This window comes from Corvus brachyrhynchos, unplaced genomic scaffold, assembly GCF_000691975.1.
Source record: "Corvus brachyrhynchos isolate BGI_N302 unplaced genomic scaffold, ASM69197v1 scaffold97, whole genome shotgun sequence".
Classification (NCBI taxonomy): domain Eukaryota; kingdom Metazoa; phylum Chordata; class Aves; order Passeriformes; family Corvidae; genus Corvus; species Corvus brachyrhynchos.
In genome coordinates this window covers 3344128-3367086 of record NW_008239758.1, presented here as the reverse complement: position 1 = coordinate 3367086, position 22959 = coordinate 3344128, and the positions used below count along the sequence as shown (strand labels likewise).

General features: G+C 43.2%; 1 protein-coding gene across 1 annotated transcript in view; it reads left to right on the top strand.

Moving 5' to 3' along the window:
* The window catches only part of HOMER2 (homer scaffolding protein 2), a 40215-nt gene that overhangs the window by 5936 nt on the left and 11320 nt on the right, over positions 1-22959 (top strand). Inside the window, exons 3-6 of the mRNA XM_017742551.1 lie at positions 13748-13879; positions 19957-20049; positions 21183-21209; positions 21308-21492. Of these exons, the coding sequence (XP_017598040.1) occupies positions 13748-13879; positions 19957-20049; positions 21183-21209; positions 21308-21492 (437 nt within the window). The remainder of the gene's footprint in view (positions 1-13747; positions 13880-19956; positions 20050-21182; positions 21210-21307; positions 21493-22959) is intronic.

Here is a 22959-nt window from a genome sequence, read left to right as displayed (position 1 = left end):
GCATAAGTTATGTCAGTTTTAAGGACAAAAAAGCTGAAGCTCAAGTAAATGAAGGGACTTGGCCCTAGAAGGAAGGCAGTGATGAAGGATGTGTATCTCTTACAACTCTCCATCCTTGTCTGCTCTGCAAAGGGGGCTGTTCTAACAGTTTATTTTAGACAAATATATATGATTCACATTGGCTTGCAGAGAAATTTCAGTTAAGTCCAACTTGTATGCAGATGTTGGATTAATTTTGAGGGGTTTTTTACCTTATGTTGACATACTAACAATAAAAATATTTTGAAGTGATCACGAATACGGGGTACTTCACTTATAAATTGCTCATCACCTGGTTGCATGAGCTTGATTTTACTTGTAGCATTAACATGTCACCCTGGGCAGTGTTGAGTTGCCAGTGTGTGGAGGAGCTGTGGCAGAGCACGGGGCAGGCTGGGCAGTGTCACCCTGAGGAGTCCTTTCCTCCTGATGCAGCACTGACCTGATGGGCTGTGATCCTCGCAGGAGTGGCCTCCTCAGGCAGCTGCTGCTGTCCTCAAAGGTCTGGACCCTCCGCAGTCCTATCAGTCCTTCAGTCCCATCCTCTCTTCTCCCAGCAGGGGTAGCCTGTCCCCACACACCCAGAGTGCAGGGCAGAGGGGAGCAGCAGGATTTAGCAATGGGTTTAAGGTGAGGATTAAGGGAACTGCTGAGCTCATGTGTTTGAAGGTGTAAATATTGGTAACTCGTTTGTGAGCCTGGCTGGCAGGGGAGCTGCTTGGCTCTGCTGCCCAGTTCAGTGCAACACTGCCTTTGCCTTACCCCTTGGGGAAGGGTAGGAGAGTCAGGATGCTACACATGGAGGTGGTGAGAAAAAGGGAATAGATAGAGAGCAGGGTAGAGATAGGAAGCAGGAGCTTAACTCTTCCCTTGCAGAGGGGTATGCAGGAATCTTATGCTGAAAACCCAGAGTCCAATGTGCAGGTCAGCCAGGAGAGAGCATACACCTGCAGGTGCCAGATTCCTTCCAAATCCTCCCATCCCAATGACAGATAAACCCATTAAAATGCCTGGCAAATGAAGCCCTGCAGAGAAGAGACCTTAGATTCAAACCAGCTTGTACCACTTTAATTCCTCGTGTTTGCAAAGCTGAAGACAACAGCTCTTTAAATTCCTGCGTCTTTCACAGAGAAACAGGTGCTGTGGACAGGAGCTTACAATTTATAGCAGAAGATTTCACAGATACCATATGAGAATGTGCTGGGTGATCCTAACCAAGATACCATGACCAAACAAGGGAATAGATTAGTGTATCTTTTAATTACATTATAATTGACTTGTATGTTGTCAAGCAAGTAATTTCATCATGTTTTAAGAAGTTTCTAGCCAGAGGCTAACTGCAGCATAATGAATGCCGGAGGAAATGATACAGTAAAATGCAAGGGCACACACTGATTCAGATTTAATGAGGCAGCCAGGAGACTTCACCGTGTGAGAGTGCCCAGTGTTGTGGACAGAAGTCAGCCCTGTTGAAAACAGACAAAACACGGTGATGATGCAGGGAGAACATGAATTTGTAAGTGTCCAATTGGTGTGCGGTGTGTGGGGAAAACCACACGCAGGGCTCCTCATGGAAAGCGACCTACATTGGCCTGCCTTTTGGAGGCAAGAAGAAAGTTTGGCAGTATGAAAATTATGCAGACCAGTAGCCTCTGTCATCCTCAGGAATAATGCATGGTAGTACCCTGGTTGGTGGGTCTGTTTATTTTTTATGAACTGAAAATACATGTTATCCAAACAGTATAGAGAAGAGGGAAAGGAATTGGGAATATAATCCCTCAGAAACAAGCCTCTGCCCTCTTTTCAGATGTTCATGCTGTATTTCTACAAAACTTATGATTGCAACATCATCAATTTTCTCTTTTCAGAAATGAGCTGCTAATAAGGAACATAAAGCTAGCTTAAAAATTAATAGCCAGCAATAAAGTGCATAGTGAGACATACTGAGTTGGCAGCAGCAAAGAAAAGTGACACAGCACGAGTCAGCACAGATGCCAGTCCCCAGTTGTCTCTGAGAGATGCTTAAACATGACTAGAAAAAACTAAAATCAGGGTTTAAAAGATGACTACATTGCAAGAGTAATCATGGTAAATGCATGATACAAAAATAAGGACTGTGCTTCTGAGGCTGACACTCGTTCCCAGTTAGTTACTAGTTCATTTAAGAGTTTATGACCTGATAATTACCTTGGATATTGGAGATCAGAAGCTAAGTCGGGCATAAGTGTGTGAAAGTATTGAAGAGAGAAACAGAAAAATTGCTGTGCTGGGAAAGCAAAATCAGGGGGTCTGTTTCTGAAGTAAATTGCAATTAGTAAGAATAAGAATATGGGCCAAATTTTGCCAATCAGTATTCACACAGTGCTCCCCAAAGTGAATACAGTACATTATATGGTGTGATGAAGCTGTTTGATCAAGTGGCATCTATGCAGGGGACAGTGTGATTTACAGAGGACAGTGAAGCTGGCAGGGACAGAGCCCCAGCAGCCTGTGGCAGGAAATATTTAGGGAGGTAAGAAGGGGTGATATGTAAATCTGCTGATACTTGATGTATTCCTGGCTCTCTCAGTTCCTGTACTAGTTCTAATTGCTACCTAATTTAATTTTGCTGCTCACCTCTTTATGACCAGGCTTCTCTTGTTGTCACGACTGGAGGCAGGTGTCCTCAGAACACAAAAGGAAATTGAGTTCTCCAGTGATGTGTTCAGAGGCTCAAAACAGATCTTTTTCTTTGCCCATGGAAAAGGAATTATTTTAAGGCATAGTTGTTAAAAATATCCTAGAGTATTTTGCCAAAAGGTGACTCTTAGATTGGAGAATCTTTTCTTTCAAAGGAAAACAATTGCAGGGTATGGTAGCACAGATGAAATTCCTTCATCTGGCTAGATATTTTCATTCTTTTTTTTTTCTTCCATTGACGTAAATTCAGCCATTAAACCAATAGCAACTCTTTCTCAGGAAAAAACCTACCGAGTAATTTATATATTACAAAATTTTTGGCACTGAATTATGAAAGGCTTCTGGCAGTGTGTACCTCCCCAGGGGTCTGCGTTGGTGTGGCAGCATTTAACTCTGCCTCTAGGACCTCATGGGTGTGATTTGTGATGATGTGTGGCAGCAACAATCAAAATATTGGCTTCTCACTTGGCATTCAGAGTGTCAGTGTGTGCTCACCGGACCCCGCACCCGATGAATTAGGTGCAGAGGTGTAGGGTGTTTGATTTTTTAAATGCCTGCCTTTTCATAAATACCTGAGTTTTTTAACTACCTAATTTTTCAGGTTTAATAGTTCTGTAGTGAAAGCACAGAGGATGTTTTACAGCCTTGGGTAGCCAAAGATAAAGGGATGTAAAAGTACACGAAAAGTGACCTTACAAAATGGTGTGTTGGCTTTTCTTTTAATGTGTATAGATAAATCCTGAATTAAGTGCTACAATTTTGAAAGGTGTGGGTGAGGGTATTTGTGTGTTTTGTCAAAGGGAGGGAGATTCTTTGAATTCTAGTTTTGCATGCCCTAGTTTTATTTCTGGCCCTTGCTTGTCAGGAGTGCCGGGTGCTGTATCCCAGAGGAGCGTGGTGCTGCTGGGGTCCCAGCCAGCTGCCCTTTGCCTGCCCAAATGCCAAGAGGCCCCACTCCTAACCCTGAAGATTATTTTGCTGACTGCAGCCCTGGCAGGACTATGTTTTCCAGAGAGTCCCTGCTAGTAAAAACATGATTACATTAAAAGAAAATACTTCTTATTCCGTCTTCTCAAAGCTTTTTTTTTCACCAATGGGTAACTTGAGGCAGATATTCCTTTTATTTCTAAAACTTCTTCTGCCATGCTGTTTTTGCCCTCTGTGCAGTTTTCTTCCAGGCTGGGTGGGAAATCTTTTCAGGTGATCCCAGAAAGTGTGGCAGCCATAAAAGGTGGATGGAGGGGGGGAAGTATGAGCTCAGTATTACTTAAATGTCTGACACTGAGAACCAACATGGAAAGGACCTTTCATCTACAGGCAGCATGTGACGTTCTGATGACCTTTCCTCAAAAGGCAGCCTGTGACACCGTGCCCAGAAGCCACATCCAGCTTAAAGGTGACACTGCATTAGGGCAAACCAGTGCAGAGGAGTCCAGGTTTTGACCTCTGAAGGTCTGATTTCACTGATCCAGTATTTGTGCCTTCTTGTCCGTACCTGTCCACGAAAGAAACCTTCATATGTTATAAAAGAAAACCTTCTTTTATAGAAGCTGGTCTGGCTGATCACTGTAGTACAGAAATTTAAGCATATTTGATGGCCTTCATCTCCTCTTTATCGTAGTGTGTTACTTAATGAACTATTGGGGCTAATTTCAACATGGCTGTTAGCACTGTAGATGATACCAGAGTCAACAAATGGAACTAATTAATGCCCCATATAAAAATTAATACTGCATCTTTTGGGATACAAAATATGGTGTAAAATATAATTTTAATGCATAGTCCTGTCTTCCAGCGTGCATAGTTTGTGTGTGTGTTACAATAAACACCTCATTGCTTCTATGCCACTGACATGGCTATGAAGTAAAAACATTAGTTGTGGGTTTATGATTTCCTATATATGTTATGTAATCACAGAATCACAAAATACCCTGTGTTGGAAAGGACCCACAAGGCTCATCGATTTTAACTCTTGGCTCTGCACAGGACCACCCCAAATAGATAATGCAGTATGTAAGAACAGAATAGATAAATACTTTACTGTTGAGACAGAACAACTACAATAGTATCAGTGTGTACAGACTGTTAATCCATACTAAAGCCTTTCAAATAATTTGGTGTCATTTTATCAGTCTCATCAGATGTCTTTTGCACTTGTCCTGGTTCAGATCTCCCAGCTGGAGAATGATGCTTGTCTGCTGGAGACATGTTCTAATACCAGTTGTGCTAAACAAAAGACTTTGTAAAAGATGCTTGAAGAGCCTCAAGGCTGCTTTTTGTGATGCCTTTTGGCCTTGTTGTAGTTGTAACTAATGAAACTGCATCGAGCTGCTCTCTGAGATGCAGCTGCTTCTTTTGTGGAGTTCTCCTTTGTTTTGTATGATGATCATCAGATAGAGAGCAGAACATCTGTCCTGGCCTGAATCAAAGCCCACCAGCCTAACCTAAGGTGGAACCTGTCTTTCACTCAGACGGTGAAACAACTTGCAGTAAATAATTAATATTTTTAATAGCTATTTCCTGATTTCATTTAAAGGTGTTAGAGTTGTGGTGATGCTACTTCCAGGTTTTTTAGCATCACTTAGAATGATTCAAAGAGAACTCTCAATTTAAGGAGAAATTGCCATCTGTGAGTGATGCTGGTGTCTCCTAGGCAGGGGTTGCTTCTCTGGGGCAGGCTGAGGGGCAGTGCTGGGGCACAAGGCAGGAGGGTCTGCATGGGGTGCGGGGTCGGGCACCTCGAAGGTGTGAGGTGTGCCCCAAGTGTAATGCTCCAAAGGGGTCCTGTGCAGTATCAAAGAGAAATGTGAGTGTTGGGGTTAGGGGAAGTTGGAGCAGGACAGACTCAAACAGGAAAGGAAATGGACATTTTACCCCAAGGATCAGTGTCTGGGGTGGGCACACTGAGGTGTGTGCTGGATCCTTCTGCTCCACAGACCAGGACTTCATATTCCTCTCAAAGACATCTTTGAAAAAGAGTGAATGAAATTAAGGAAAACAGCAGACTCAGATGATCTTAAAATATTTGTGGTGTCTGTGCTAGGGGTGTACTTGGCTTGATTAAAGTTGCTTGAGTTTTGGTTTCTCTGTAAACATTCAGATAACTTGAGAACGTTTTCTTTGGAATTTGGTGAGGGAGAAATACAGCATAAAGGAGAAGCAGAGCTGTCAGCCAAGGATGAGACTATTCACTTGCATCATCCTTTATTTGCCTAAGATGATATCAGGTATTCAGAAATTCAGGCTGAGGGGAGGTGCAGGATTTAATAACTGGGAGGATGGTATATTGCCTGGAGTTGTGTCTGCAGGAGAACTGTCAACAGTTGCTAAGACAGGTTTAGAAAGGTAGAGCTGGTTATATTGGGTGCACTTGTGTGAACAGGTCTTTGAGTATTCAGAGGATGAGAGAAAAATGGTTAGGGCTTAACTGCAATAGGAATTTCAGAACTGCTAATACTGGTGGAGATGAGCCAAGAATAGAAGGAAAAGTTAAAAGTGTTTGCACAGAAAAAGACTTAGGTCTCCAGGTGAAAAAGAGAGCTTGTCAAAAGCTGAGAAAAGGAGCAAAGTAAATGCCTGGAAATTTGGTGGGTCACTTGATATTGAATCAACCAGAAATCATGATCATCTGCTGAGGTTGTGTTCTGGTGTAGAAAAAATTCAAAGTCTAGAGCTGTAGAACTCGTATCACTTAAACATTTCTATATTAATCTCTTTCCAAGTTATTAACTTTGAAATGTGAAAAATCCTCTGTTCATTTCCTGGATTATTTCTGGAAGTAAATCCTTCAGAAGCTGGTTAGTAAGCTTAGGAGAAAACATACCAGAGTGCTGTCAACAGCTGTATCCTTGACAGAAGAGCAGAAGCGTATCTGCCACTGTTTGCTCCTATCTGGCTCATTTTTCTGCTTGTATGTGTGTTGTGTGTGTGTGTGTCACTGGCTCTGGAAAGACCACACACAGCTGAATCCAGGAGATTGCAAGAACCTTTCCAGAAATGAAATTTGTTACTCACTAAAAAAGAAAAGATAAAAATCCATGCTAAGGATTTCTTGCTGCACCACTTACCAGCAAGTAGGGAAACTTTGGTCTGGGTAGATTTTTCCTTTTTAAAACCCCTCTAAAATTACTCAGAAAAGCTCTGTCAAAACAAGTGTTTCAGTAACTCCCCACCCAGAGTGGTTTCTGATCACCAGACTCAAGGGTGATGTGGGGGACCTGGACATGGCAGAGAGGTTGATGAAACCATGTGATGTCACTGCAAAGAAACCTGGACATGCTGTTACCTCCTAAAAATAACGTACCTGTCCTTCATGGCCATTGCTCATGCCAAGGGACAGTTTTTCCAGATTTTGGAGAGGAACTAAGCTATCCTGTTGCTGACCACTCCCAGGGTGTGTAGGCTGATAAAGAGTAGAGGAGTCTTCAGCAATGCTGCATGGTTGTGCCATTCCTGCCTTTCAAGAGGGACCTTCAGCCTCCAATGAGGCTGTTGTAAGCTTGAAGAACACAGAAAATTAGCGGTGCTTCAATAATTAATTTAGGGATGTGGTTATGCTCTACACGAAGATGGTATGCTTTTATTAAATTTCCCAAAAAGTAAATATGATATGTCTATGGGAAGTTTTATAATTTTTTTTCTAATTGTTGTTAAAGCAGCCTTCTCCCTCAACCCAATATTAGTCACTAGGAAAAAAACCAGAGTCTCCACTGTATCCTTCTCCCTTTCTGTGATAAATTAGGAATCTTACTTCTCATATGAAAATAACACATAAGCATCTTGATTTATATATTTTGTAAATTGTTGCATGAAATTCCTGGGTAACAATTTGTTCCAGAGGGTTTGAAAACCCTTGCTGTAGATTTTCTTCATGAAACAGCTGCTGGTGCTTTGAATCGTGTGGGTGGGTGGATGTGTGTGCTGTGCCTAAAAGGAAAAAAAATTCTAGTCAGATGTCAAAGCAAAAATAGGAGATTTTAGAGATTTAGACTGGGTGGAGGAGGTGGGAAGCCAACTCTGCAGAGATGTTAATTACCTTGGGAAGAAAAAGAGAGCAATGGAGTAGGTGTAGCAGGAGATTTACTTAATAGAATTCACACAATCATGAACCCACTTTTGTTGCATTTAGACAGGTTCTTAGTGAGGGCTTTACAACAGAGGTATTTTTCAGAGGAAAAACAGTTATTAGTCTTTTTATTGGGGGGGGGGGCTATTTTTGCATCTCTTTTTATGAAGGACAAGAATCGTATGGGATTTTTTTTTTTATTTGTTGGCTTCTGCTGTTAAAAATGAACCTCATCATTCATGGAATTATCCTGGGGATGCAAGACAATTTAAGAGAAAAAAAGCACTATGTGCATCTGTGGAAATGGCCCTTTTCCCCATAAAGCAAGCAGCAGCAGCACGTCATGAGAGACTTCACCCATACAAGGAGAGTCCCCTCTGTGCAGAGGGAGCTCAGGTTGGGAGGTAAATGCCAAGGGTTGCAGCAAGTCCTGCGTGCCTTGCAGGGTATCCTGGCATCTCCCTCTTCGCAGGAACCGCTGCAGTTCCCCTTCCACTCCCGCCTCCTGCAGAAATACCTGGAAGCTTTTGGAGTCCAGTGATGAGTGAAATAGCTGCTGTCCTGGTTAAGTGTGTAGAACAGAAATTCCTGAAAAGCAGCAGCAGCAGGCCAGGCTCACTGCACCGTAGGGACAAATGAAGGGTAACCAGAGCGAGAGCCTGGTAGTGGCTCCTGCCAGCTGTTGCCTGCCCTGTGCTCGGTTCCCCCATCCTGCACCAGTGGGGGAGTGCAGCAGGAGGAAGAGCAAGGTGGAGAAACCCCGTGCTCTTCTTAGTGTACACTTAGAGAGCTCCCAGTCTAGTTGTTCCATACCCTCAGCCTGTCCCAGGGAAAGTGCCATGTGCGTGTCAGGTGCAGCAGGTACAGCAAAGCTAGAACAAGCACCATTGCTATTTTGTGTGTCTTTGTGCTTCCCTAGCTTTACTCCGTTTGGTGGCCTCAGGAAGGGACACTCTTTTTTCCCTTTATTACCTCTGCCTTGATTAACAATGTGTGTGTGTGTGTGTGTGTGCGTGCTGTCCAGGACTGGAAATGAGATGAGCAGTTTATCACCAGTGACATACTGGTGAAAAGATGTTACATCCTGTCTAGAAGCAGAGGTAGGAAGGATGGTAGATAGTGCAAAGGATAATACAGATCATGGAAATGTAGGTGGGCTGATTCCACAAAAGTGTTGCTGAACATTTGGGATTGTAGTGGTTTGGTTTGGTTTGGACAGGGATAAAGGAAGAATTTCTCTGTAAATCCACCTCTGACTCCTCATCTTCACATCCTGTCTCACAAGCCCATTCTGATTCATGTCGACTTGATGAGCTGGAAGAACCTGCTGAGCCTGTGATAGCTATGGCCAGAGGATTAGCAGCTTCTTTCCTTCTGCAATTCTGTTTTTAGACTGGGATACATCTTTGCTGAAGATTAGCAGCCTGGTGGGTTGAGGAAATTAAATTTCACAAGGGCTGCAAACTGGAAGCTCATATTCAGAGGTGTGAAAATGAAATGGGGAGATTTTAATATAGTCTTAAGGAGTAGATCCTATGGCTTGGAGCCTTGGGGCTTTTCTAGAGGTGTGGTTATTTCAGAGTAACAGGTGATGTGAATTTAAAGGGGAAATTCCAGAATAATTCCTAATCTAGCACTCTTGTCCCAGAATAAGGTGCCCTTTTCTGATTTAATTTAACACAGTTCCAAAATATATTGGCCAATGCATTTATTAGCTATTTCATAGCTGTTATTCCAGTCTTTTCTTAGGCAGAGAAGCTGGTGGCAGGGCTGGGTGAGTGTCCTGGCAGATTCCTGCCGGTGTGTTCATCCTCCTCCTCCTCGGGGCTGTGCCAGTGGCTCTGCCAAATGCACTCTGCAATCTCTCCTCTCCTCCCCTTGGAGCTGAGCTCGCTCTCCTCTCTGCTTTTCCCTGCTGTGAACCTGGCAAGCCGAGCCTGGCTCAGGGCGAGCGCTGGGAGCCGAGCTGGCCAAGCCCGTGTGCTGCTCCAGCTGCCGGCGTGCCCGTTCTCCTCGTGCTAACGAGGCAGCAGCTTGGGAAGATGCATTTCCAGGAGCCACATCGGCTTTTCCCCTTCCGTGCACTGTTGTGGTGCGGGGTGTGCGGGAGTGGAGCCCCTTGAACGCTGCGAGTGTCCCCCGAAAAGAAGCAGAAGTGCATTTGCGGGCTCTGCTCGTGCCTCGCAAGCAGCAGGAGCTGCCAGTGCGTTTTTCTCCTTCTGCGCACTCAGGTCGTGTTGTGACCTCTTCCTTCTCGATTTATGTGGCAGTTTCTCTCCGTGGGAAGGCAGCAGCATGGGTGTGTTTCAGCCGGGGAATGTTCTGCTCTACACTAGCTCGTTTGCATTCACTTTTTTCTGATGAATGTGCCCAGTGTGTTGCTAAACGTCTGGAGTCATTTCTGGGTGATGTAGCGCTACCTTGTGCTCTGAACATACTTCTGTGTCATCTTCAGATAAGAATTTAGATCTCTCAGGTTTGATTTTCTCCCAAAGGAAGGGAAATGAGTGTGAGATTTTGTTTGGCTCATGCAGGTGTATCAGGAATGTTTTCCATCTGATACATGTGCTTGTAGGTGAGCGCAAAGGCTGGGATTTTTTAACCACATGTAGACAACCGAGTATGATGAATGGGTTTATTATTCTGTAAGGTGCTTATTATATTATGCTTCTCTTTGCCTTTGTCTTTAGGGAGAACTCTTTAACCACTTCAGGGATTGATTGCATTTGATTAGAGAGTAGTTTGTCTTCTGAATCCATTATCCTGGATGAAAGTCCACAAGTTTATTCCATTTTATGATGCAGTTGGAACTGCACTGTGTGTGTATTATACAAATGAGGAGCAAATGCAGAGTATTTGAATTGATGAGCGGCCTTTTCTCATAGAATTATCATGCTGGATTGCAGGCAGGGGGCTCATCCTGCCTGCAGCAAAATAGTGCCCTTTTCCTTCTCTCCTTCTTTTGAAATTGGGAAAGTCTGGCTCATACTTTCACCAAAAAAAAAAAAAAAAAAAGATGAAAAATTTCCCAGTTTATTTGACCTTTCCTGTTGTGGTGGTCACAGATGTTTCCTCCTGCCTCCTGCCCAGCTGAGACCATCTGCCCAGAGGATGGAGGAGTGGTAGGGAGCACTCTCCTTCTGGTCTCACGTAGCCCAGGGTGAGCCAGCCTCGGGAGTGGGGATAAGCTGGCTTACCTGGCAGGAACACCTGCAAGCCTCAGTTTTCATTGTTCTTTGAAATCATAGCACCCTTTCTTTGTCTGAAACACAGCCAGTGTGGTTGTTCCCATGCCAGTGGAGTGCCACTGCTCTGAAATGATGGCCAGATGGGAAGTGAGTGTACAGGCAGATGGGGTGAGGATGGGCAGGAAGAGCGCGTGAACAAGCACAATGTACCCTCAGCATCCACCTCCTCTGAACTCACAGAAACTCTGATTTAATCTCCTAAGCTTCTACTTAGGTTTTCACTTCTCTCTAGGAATGAGCATTTCTGAAGTGCCTGACTGACAGAGGAGAATTTAAAGGGAAAGGTAGAGCTGGCTTCCAGGCAGTTTCACTAATAGCAGCTTGTTACAAATTTAACAGATGAATTGTCAGTTTCTGGGAGGTGTGTGCTCACCACAACCTTTCCTTGGATTCACTGGCCATAGGAAAAAATTAACTTCTAAGATGCTCAGCTAGTGTAGTGCATTTCATTGCTCAATGAAGTGTTCCTTGGTTTACAGTTTGCAGCCTTCATTATTCCTTTTATCACATCTGATAATATTGAACTGTGTTGTAAAAGATAACTTTAGTGTGGGTTTTTTATATGTTTGTATTTTCTCAGTGATTATTGTAGGAGGTATGGAGGAGTTTTATTCTTCTGAGGGTCAGCTCTCAGTGAGTGAAGCGTTTGCCTTTCAATCAAACTGGTCATTTTATTGTATTTTCTCCCCAGATGTCTAAGTTGATAGGCACAGCAGGACTGAAATAATACTTTCATCACTTGGAATTTCTGGGAATTTCATAGTTTTTAAAATAAATTCTGTAACTTGAGACACTAGACATTTGTAAGTGGTTTGTCTGTCTGATGTAAGACTTTTTAAACAGAAATAGACATATAGCACTTACTTTAACGTTTCTGGAAAGCACCCTGATTTTTGGGGTTTTGGTAGCTTTTCCTCCTGTTCTTTTGACTCTCTGTATTATGCAATCCTTGTGTTATCATAATCCCTTTGTGTTGTCAAACCCCTACCTAAAATCTCTGATTTTCTTCTAATTTACATTACTGAAATGACACTTAGATTTTATGTTGGCTGTTTCTATAGCACGACTTAGCTGGAGGAGAACACATCAGGGCAGCTTTGCTCACACCTCTGCCTGTGCACCAGCCACTCAAGAAGAGCTGTTGACCCTGAGAACAGAACCACAGAGAGGTTTGGGTTGGAGGGGACCTCAAAGATCACCCAGTTCTCAGGTGCCTGCCATGGGCAGGGACACTTCCACCAGACCAGTTTGCTCAGAGCCCCATCCAGCCTGGCCTTGAGCACTCCAGAGGTGGAGCAGCCACAGCTTCTGTGTTGGCCTGTGCTGGTTGCAGGATCACCTCTGCCCCTTGCCCTGTTTTACCCCTTTTCAAAGGGCAGTTTCAGGGGTACCGCTCACCTGGCTCTCCTCTGTCTTGGTCCTTCTGGTGAAATTTCCAGTGGTGGGGAATGGCAGAAAATCGTAGGTTTATTTGAAAGTGACGATGCAAAAATAGGGAAATATGTTGAGTAATCTTTAAGAAAGCAAATGACAGCGTCAGCACAGAGGTCCAGAGTCAGGGAGGGGATGGAAGCAAGTAAGGATCTTCCTCTGGTAAATTTAATTCACACTTTTTGCTAAATGTAAATGATAGCTTAGGAAAAAACTGCTTGGAATACATAGTAAATGAAGTTGCCAAGATACTTCCTGATCATGTTAATTAAACTGTCCCACAGATTGGGCTTAATTACTGCATAATTTGCATTTTGGAAATGATGGTACGCATTACTAAAGAAAGCTCGTATTCTCCTAGCAGAAAGAACATTGTACATGAATTAATTTCCAGGGGAAGAAGTCGCTAGACTCATATAATGAAGCGTCTTGAAAATAAAGTTAAGATTTTTGATAATGATCTCACATATGCCTCATTCCTTTTAGCAAGATTACATTTTGTATTTGTTCCACTAAGTTCCTTAGAGACTTCATCCACCAGCCTTCCTCTTGTTGGCTATTTCTTAACTTGAAAGAACCACTGTTGCTTTCAGGGTTGCTGGTGATGAAGCAGATGTTAGTTAAAATGTGTAAAGGGGCAAAGCATTTGTTCTGAGGCCCAAATTTGATACTGCATGTGCATCGCTGGTGATGCACTTCACCACCCTCCCAAGTTAAACTCACTAGTAAGCTATCAGCTTCTCCTTGCCTTGTTTTTTGTTGTCTGTTTTGGTTTTTTTTACTTCTGGTATATGTCTCTGGCATCCTACTTGTGGAGGCCTGAGGACAAATGGAAAAATGCAGAAATGTCTCTCTCTGCCCGTCAGGTCTGAGTTCAGGTGTTACTGATGGATGCTCTGCTTGGAGGCCTCAGGCAGGAGCCTCTTGGGGCAGTGGCTGTGTGGCTTCCTAGTGCAAAAAAAAAAAGAGGATTTTGCATCTGCATTTCTGCCAGGGTAGTTCTGTAGCTCCTGACCCTGCTTTGAGTTCAGTGACGTTCCTGCAGCCGTGTTTAACTGCAGGGCTGTGATGGTACTTTGAAAAACAAAACAAAACATCAGAACTCCTGCAAGAACTAAGACAAGAAAAAAACCTGTTTTGTTTTTGGGGGGGGGAAAAAAAATCTTCTGAACACAGCAATTTCCCAATTTAGACTGCTAATTGCTTTGGATGATACCGTTGCTAGGATATGCATTTCCGATGCGACTTCTGCGTTTTAATTCTTTTTTGCTCTGTCTGCGACCAGGTGATCATAAACAGCACCATCACCCCCAACATGACCTTCACCAAAACGTCGCAGAAGTTCGGGCAGTGGGCAGACAGCAGAGCCAACACCGTGTTCGGGCTGGGCTTCCCCTCTGAGCAGCAGCTGACCAAGGTAACCGAGCTCACCGGATTGCTGCAAAGGCTGCCTTGCTTCTTGTTCATGCAGACTTGCACTTCTCCAGCCTGTGTGTTTGTGCAGGTCCTCTTCAGCAGGGCAAGTCGCCCATCTCCTGGAATTGCCCACTGTCTGTGGGTGGCAGTGAGTGCTGCTGGGGGCAGGGCATGAGTAGCCAGGGAGGGCTGGTGGCAGGCTTGCTGGCAAAACTGCCTCTGCGTTAACAGCAGACCCCTCACCATGAGTTTGGTATTAATGAAACACTTCCCTGGATCAGGGACTGGGTACATTAACAGGCTTGTGAAGTCTGAAGCAGTCTCTTGTTCTGAATAACCAGCACCTGAAAATACTCCTCTGTCATTGGAGCAGTGGTCTTGACAAGTGCTTATCGAGCAGCTGAGATGATTGTTCATGTAGTAAAAAGCCCTGCTTATCTAACACATACTTGACTCCTGAAGCATTGGCTGCTTGGCACTGGGCTTCGTAAGTGACCTCAGCACGGTGTCCTTGGGCATGCCGCAGCCTCTCATGTTGCTGTCCTTTCCTGTGCTTTGATAAGGAAAGGATCAGGAGAGCAAGGTGTTTCTTGTGATGTCTAAAGCAGCAAAGGCAGAGCACTGCACTAGAAGGACTTCCCTATCAAGCAAGTTGTTATAGGAATTTATTTTAGTAAGTCTGTCTTACTAACTTTGCACAATTTCTAGAGAATTGCATTTTTGCAAGTGCTTCTTAAAGGTAGAAGGTATTTTGCTTTTCATGTGTTAAATTATTTTTGGACTTGGGATGCCCATAAAAGTGCCATGGCATTAATCTGTTCTTCAGGGGTGATAAAGGCATGATGTGCAAAGCTCATTTAAAAATGAGTTGCTGGAGATGGGTATGTTTTATGATGCTTCCTCAGGTGTACAGGACTGCTCATTTCACCTATGCATAGTCTTCACTCCTGGGGCAAAGTGGTGTTCATAGTAGCTAATAAATAGTGTGGGAATAGGGGAGGATTAAAATGGACCTAGGGGAATAATTTGTTTTGAGTAACAGATAAACATGATACAATGCGACCTTTGGACACTGAATGAGAGAATTAGCACCTCTGGACAGTAATTTTTAATCCTGAATTACTGAAGTTACACCTCTGACACATGACCATGTGGTGCCTCGGTGCAGGCTGGGGCTAAACATGCACCAGGTGCTGCATGGAGCAGGCGGTGCCGAGTCTGGCTCAGCAGAAGAGAGACAAATAACATAATAAGGCACTGGGCACACTGTAGTGAGGCAGGAGGTACATTTGGAAGACCTTGCAGCCTAATCAGAGAAATTTTGCCATACTCTGCAAACCTGCTCAGAGAAGAACGTCCTGAGAAGAAATGCACTGCTGGTATCAGAAAGCAGCTTGTCAGTGTACACGTGGCCGGGCTAGAGGCAATCTGAATAACTTCTTGTGTGGGCACAGGGGCACCAGCACCAGCTGTGTTTCTTTCCAGGTCATTTTGCACGTTTGTTTGCGCTGCATGATCTGCTGAAGAGCCCACTGCCCAAAATACAACCTTCTACTTGCATGAAAGGCTTCCCAAATCAGCAGAAAGACTTTTTCTGGTCATAATATTGGGAGGGAGCTTAAGCGGAGCACTTCTGAAAATAGCTTGAGATGATCTTTCAAAAAAGAAAAAAACCCCAAACTCTGACAGTTACCTAGCTGAAAAATATAAGAAAATCTGGTTTATTACTGCCATGTAAAGCAATGGGACAAAGATACTCCTTTATTGCCTGTGCTTCTCAGTTTAATTATTGAGCCATTAGTAAGAAAGATCAGAGTTGAGAGTGAGATTACAGCTATATAAGTGTATTGGGAATAGTAAAATCAAGTTTCGTTTTATATTAATATCATTATACTCTTATAAAAGATATAAATTAAAACTTGCCTATTTTACGGGAAATAATGGAAGTGCTTAGTCAGGAATTGGAAGGGCACGCTAAAACTCCACTAAACCAGAGATCAATAGCCCTGGCTTAAAATAAATAGAAATAAATAAAGCTGAAAAATGTCTCCTGAAAACAACGGATAATAATGAGGCAGGAGAAGAGGTTAGCATACCTAAAAATGCCTGCATTTTTAAGTATATTGCTTGGCCTAATAAAAGATATTGCCTCATTCTAATGCCTTGCTTTTCTTGAGATACTTAAAGCATTAATCCATACCTATAGGGAAAAGCAGTTCAAATTAAACATGAGCCATTAATGAAAACTGCATTCCGTGACCCAGTAACCTAATTACCATTCACATTGATTGGGAGAATCCCAGGGCTTCGAGTTGATGTCCTACTCAGGGTCCTTTTCCCCTTTTGCAGGACTCGCTGACCCCTCCTTTCCCCCCTTCCTACCCTGTGCCTCAGAAAGGTCTCAAGGCATTGTTCAAACATCGCTGCAGCCAGCCTGAGACAGGAATCACAAGGAGCTGACAGCGTGTGGGTGTGCAGAGGCAGGGCTGGTGCTGCACAGGTACTGCTGCATTTGGCACACGGAGTGGTTAAGGAAGATTGCTGCTGTCGCTCCGGGTGTTTTGAGGCAGCCGTGCTGAATGAGGAGCTGCAGGTAGTCAAGGGCATGGGGACAAAGATTTATACGGGTGAGAAACCCAGTAAAGCCAGACTTTGCACATCATAAAGCAGCTGCCTCTGGGCCCTGGGAAGCGCTGGGCTTCATTTCTCTGCACTCTTGCGCATGACGTGTGCCGTGTGTGTGGCAGTCACTGCACTGCAGGGCAGCAAGCTCGGGGCAGAGCCTGCCCCAGCACACAGCACAGCCCCTGGGCCAGCTGCCATCAGAGCTGGACACACCCTGCCTGGGACAGAGCTAGTTACTGGCCACTTTCTGGGGCAAATAGTCCTGTTGGGCGCCCATCTGGCCCGTGCTGAGGGCTCGTCCTGGGAGAAGCACGGGAAAAGCACGCGTGTGTTGTGGGTCATGGCACAGCCGTGCTCCCCCGGGGCCGTCACATCACCCAGCCTTCTGCAAACCAAGAGGGAGATGAAATATTTATGAGGCTGCTTTGGGTGGGAGCAGCTGTTTCATCCGATACTGGCACAATTTGTCAGTAGGAGACATAAAATATAATGCCAGACCAGGAGCTTAAAATTTATGCGTACAAAATCGTGCTTTTTAATGTGTAAAATGCTAAGGAGGGCTATTTGAATATATATATATATATTTCTCCTGGTGACAAACTGACTGCAGATTTGAACAGCCTTTAAGTAATTTGTGAAATGCACAGTAGCATCCTCGAGTCCCCACTAAATTTCACCGGCCAAGACTCCTAATCAAGCAGTGCTCGTGGGCTGCAGCTGCCTGACCAAAAGGCTTCACAAGTGTTGGTAGCAGCAAATCTTCTCCATATTGCAGCTTACTCACACATCTTCCTGGGGCGTGGGAAGACACGTCCTATAATCCGTGATGGACTTTCGGGGCGGTATTCAGTTGCCATCTCTCCTACTCAAGTCCTTTTATTTCTTTAATTTTTTTTGTTTTGCTGATTTTGGGGAACTTTGCCAGAGGGCAGGCATGGAGGTAAGGAGAAGAAACATGAATTTTTTTATTTGTTTGTTTTGGGTATTTAGATTTTCATTGCCCCTTGAGACCACACTTACCAAGTTTTCATTTACTGAATAGAAGATTATTTCACTTTTTCATTAGGAATTTGACTTTCAGAAAGCACTCCCTTTTGTGGTAATGGTTTAAGGGACCAAAGTCAACTTAGACCTTGGAAGTGAGGCATGGTTTTGTGGTACCCATGATCTGTCAATTATTTGTGTTTGGAGCAGAAGCAGTTGGTTACTAGAGAGAAATCAGCTCTGGTTTCTCCCGGTGATTTGGCCCGGTGGCTGTGCCACACTCTCAGACAGCCTCGGGCTCTGGGTGGCTGCAGAACGTCCTGCTCTGCTCCTGTGCAGTGGGTGTTGCAGTGCTGCAGGGCTGGGGCTGGCACTGCCCTACTCAGAACAGCAGTCTCTGTCGGAATGCAAATGTGTTTAATACACGTGTTGAACTAGAGACATGACTGAAATCTGTTATGCAATGAGGTCATTACTGGGTTAGTATTGAAGATTAGCGTTGCTCAATCATACACAATTTCTTATTATGGAGATGTGGGAAAATGTCCTTTTCTTCCCAGCTCACATAATTTTTCACAGCAGTCTCCTGTGTGCTTTAGGAAGATAGCTGCAAAATAAAATTTGATAGATCACTTCCAATTCTTTTTGTCTGTTCATATTTCGTATCGTCCATGAAGAACCCTCATAAATTTTTCATACGTAAGATGAAGAGATTTATTGTAAAAGAGAAAGATTTATTATAAAAGACAGACTCAAGACAGCCTTATGCTATCCGCAAGAAACACAAACGTAGAGCTTACTGTTGATACAATATTTTAGAAATAATCAGCTGGTTGTAGCTGCTCTGTCACAGCAGGAGAGATGCTTTGTGTAAAGTTAAGAGTTAAATCACTAAAGGCACAAATGTAATGTGGTTGTTCTTAACGATCCGTGGAGTGCTACAGAGGTAATCAAGTCATTTGTGCGTGCAGTGACTGCAGTGCCATCAGATGGCAACTGCTGCCATCCAAGGGCACAGGCTTTGCATGTGCAACGTCAGCTGTTGTAAAGGGAGCAGCTGGGTCCCAGAGCTCCATCTTCACTCACCAGCATCGCCTCAGATCCTAGGCTACACCCAGAGTGTCCCTCACCTTTTAGAATGTGCTCGTCCGTGGGATTTAACCACCGTGTGTGTGTGTGGTTGTTGGAAATTGCCATTTGTGTGCGTTACACAAAACACAGATGCCTCCACGTGTAAATCCAGATTTCTTTTAGACCAAATGGAGATTTGTTTAATCAGTCTCTACAGTCTCAGCATTTTACTCAGAGAGCACATGCTAAATACCTGCTGTGAATCTAAAGTTGGAAGGCAAGATCACTGAGTGAATGATGATTGTTCCTATTGTTCCACTGTAAAATTGGATGGGTTTTTTCATGCTTTTATTTACAGTATTTTCATAAGTGTTCTGAATTATCCAAGGGTATAATGGCAATCCTTTTGTTCACAAACAGTGCAATAAATACATCTGTTTATATTTTAACTTTTAAAATGTCTTGCCTTTCTAGCATTTCAAGTTTCTCAAAACACAGGCAAGCAAGACCAAGCAGTTTTAGTTGAAAGATAAACTTAACTATTCTTATAGTGGACACATCCTTATTTTAAAAATAAATTATGTACTATACCTTTTTTTCCATCTTTGCAATCCTCCTTTTAGAACTTTAAACACTGTTTAAAGGGTTTGAAGCCCTGCAACCCTGACTGATAATACTTGTATTTCAAAAATGCCAGGCTGGCTTTGGAGCAGATGTTCTACAGCAACTCATAGAGGTTGGGATTGTTACCTTCCATCTTTATCTTCCCTTCACCTCCCCCAGTTTAATATAAGCCTCTTGCAGGAAGCATTCAAGCCTTGGTCTGAAGTCTTCTACCTTTATTTTTGAAAGTAATAAGGCAATTAGACCAGAAAAGCTATGTTTTCATACGACTCTATCATACATTCAGATCCTCCTTCTTCTCCTTTTTTCTATGTCTTGATAATCCCTTTCTTACCTCCTGCAGATGAATTTATTTGCATTCTTTAATTGAATTCACTTGCTTTTAGGAATACAAGACATTGATGATATTTTTATCCAAACACGTGTCTTTAATACTTTTGCCTTTTAATACACTGCTAACACCAAGTGAAAAAGAGAAGGGGGAGGAAGTAAACAGAACCAAATCAAACCAGGAGACACCAACAGTTCCTTTTCCTCCATGGGTTTTTACTGTGGTTGGCCAGAGTTATAGAGATGTCCCTCTTTTAGAAATACCACCATTTCTTTTGGAAGAACCATCCTGCCAAAGAATTAAATGTTTTTTCTTGCCAAATTTTTTAAATTAATAAAATTAGTTGTTCACTTTTGGAGATCTAAGCCATAAAGAGATAGCAAGCTTAATGGTTCAATAGACGATGAATCATGTTAATAAATACCTTTCATGGCTTTTTGTAGTTTGCAGAGAAGTTCCAAGAAGTAAAAGAAGCTGCCAAACTTGCAAGAGACAGATCTCAAGAGAAAATTGAGACCTCAAGCAATCATTCACAGGTTTGTAATTTAGCTTTAATACCCGTACACATACAGGATAAATAATTTAAAGTTAAATTTTCAAATGGACTGTGCCAGCTTCTGGCAGATAGCTTAAAGTATATAAAATGGAAATTGCTGAAGGTAATTGCCAGCTGCTGGACATTAACATTGTCAGAGGAATATTTTTCATCCCTCCATGCGCTTTATTTTCATTTAAATCTAATTTTTTTCAGCAGTCCTTGAGCTGTTATAACTTTTTTAATAACAGGCAAAGCTATGCATCCTTTGATTTGTACTGTTAAACATATTTTGAGTCACTGGGAAGTAAGTCAGTGTAGTGCTTCAGCAGACAGTAAATGAGATTCATCAATATCCTTCTTTTTGTCACCTGTCCAACCCACTTCTGTGGGCATTTCTTTTACCAGTGGAGAGCCTGACTTTGTGTCCATTGTTCCCTTGCTGAGGGGTGACTGGTGGGAAGCTGGGGTGTGGGAACAGGGGCACTGCTTTGGGGGGGGTTGGAAGAAGCTTGTGTTGTGTATCTGCACAGTACACTCCCCTAGGCAGCACACCTTGTACCACCAAGTGTCCAGGGAGATCTGGGTTTCCTACAAACTGGAGAAATTGGGTGTTGTCCCAGTCTCTCTACAAGGTCAGCTGTATTTTTGTGTGCACTGCTTTAGGTGAGAGTGAACCGTGGTCAGCAGGTGCTCCTGGCCTGGGCTAATGTTCAGAGGGAAGCGAGATAGATTTTGATCAGAGAGGAATTCAGATGAATGATCAGAAAAAGCTGCTGAAGGGTTTTAGTCTTGCAACCACCCCCGTTTGTGGGGCCCACAAGTATCGATCTGAGTGGCTGACTTCGGATACTCATTTTGTAAAGACTTTGGTCATGATCTTTGTAGTTCACTTTGTTTGTTCTCTGTTGGTGGTCAGCACCAAGCAGTGTGTGAATAGCATCTCTTTGGAGGAGCAGTATTATTTTTATTTGTTTGTTTGTGCTCTGTGTGTTGCCTTGTTTCATTATCTTAAAAAACCCAAACAACCTTTAGAAAACACAAGCCTTGTCAGGGTAAAAGCTTTTGAAAACTTTTGAACCCTTTAAACTTCCATTTGTGTATCATTATAATTTTTTCATTCTCTTTAAACAGACCAGCTTTGCAGCCAAGATGAAAAGGGTATGTGTGTGTTACCACTGTTCTGCCAGGAGAGCCGAGGTCTCAGCCAAGTGGTGTGGGATCAAGATTACAAAGAAATTGGTGTTGTGGTCTTGCAGGAGATGCAGGAGACACCCAGTGTTCGTTTGTGTGTTGTGCTGCAGGAGTCTGGACGTGAAACTCCATCTTCCACTCGAGCTTCAAGTGTGAATGGCACAGACGACGAGAAGGCATCACATGGTGGCCCTGCTGAGGCACATCTCAAATCTGAGAATGATAAACTAAAAATTGCTCTAGCCCAAAGGTGAAGTTCCTGTAGAACCTAAATTGCATTGGAAAAGTGTGCTGTAATTATCTGATGGATAATGATATTAACAGAAATGGTTCAAATTGTAATTAATTTTAAATGGTGCAGCAGAATGGATGAATGAGCAGATTTTAGCAAGTACATCCTGGTGTCCAGTTGAGAGATATTTACCATTTCGTTTATTCCTGATGTAGTTTATGAAGAAATAAGCTCTCTTTTATTCTGCTGATGCCAACTATTATAACCATCTTCTTTCGTGAAGTTTTAGAACTACAGAAATAACATTAAAGCCATAGGGGACCAATTGCTGCTGATAACATGTGAAGCCAATCTTTCTTCCTCTTTGAGTTTGCTACACTTGCTTTGATGAAAATAGATATGGATATTTAAAATTATGAAAGGGAATGAACTCAACCATAAAAAGTTGAAGTGAGAAATATAATTTCATCAGAATGCTTGGAAGTCTTAGGGGATATTTCTAAATTGTGGACAGAGCCCCTTGAAATCACATTTTTTGCTATTTGCTTTGATAAATAATTTGAAAATGCTGAGAAGAGTAATTTGCAGCTGTAGTGAAAATATAGGCGTTGCAATATGCAAAGTTAGAACATTAAAATAGAATAATTCTCTGTTGGGATCTTGCCTGGTCTGCCTCTTGCGTGTGAATGTCTATCTGTGAATGGAAAGAAAATCTAACAAGCTACTCTTAAAAAGGTATTTAAAAAACAAAGCATCACTGTAAGCAGCATTACCCAGTGAGCAATTCCAAGGTTGCATATATTATGTCTGAAGTACATCATCTCTCTCTATTGACATTTCAGTAGCTTAACCTGTTTCAGACCATAATGTTAGCTCATTCCTCTCGATGAAGACACCTCCACAGACAGGCAGCAAGTAGCACACAGGGAGTTTCAAAGCCTTCCTCCCATTCACCCTCTAATCTTGTGCTCTGTGCTGCAGCTCGAAGCTTTGGGGAATGAGTCGTTTAATTCTGCAGCATTATGTAACACTTTTATCGTTAAGACTCAGCATTAAAATAAATTCAAATATAGATCATGTCAACCTCCTGAAATCTTCCATTTGGAATTGCTGTGCCGTCTGCAGATGTGCAGAGTGGATTTGTTGCAGGGGTGCCAGGTGTCCAGCCCCAGGTGCTGCAGCCACACGGCTCGGGAGGTGACAGGGACCATACACTGCCAGGGTGGGACCCCATGTGCAAACAGGCAGCTGGACCCTACGGCCTGCTCTGACAGCAGGGCTTTTGTTCCAGACACAGGCCACTGCTGCTGGAGTTGGTAGATGCCTTTGTTTTGACAGAGGCAGTCAAATTAAGGCTTCTCCATAGGTATGTAATGGCTAAAGGCAATTACACACATCTGAGTGCTCTTCGTGTTATTGCAGCAAATTAACAGTGAGCACACCGCGGTGGGGGAGCTGGCAGACAGGTAAAGAATAATGACTCGA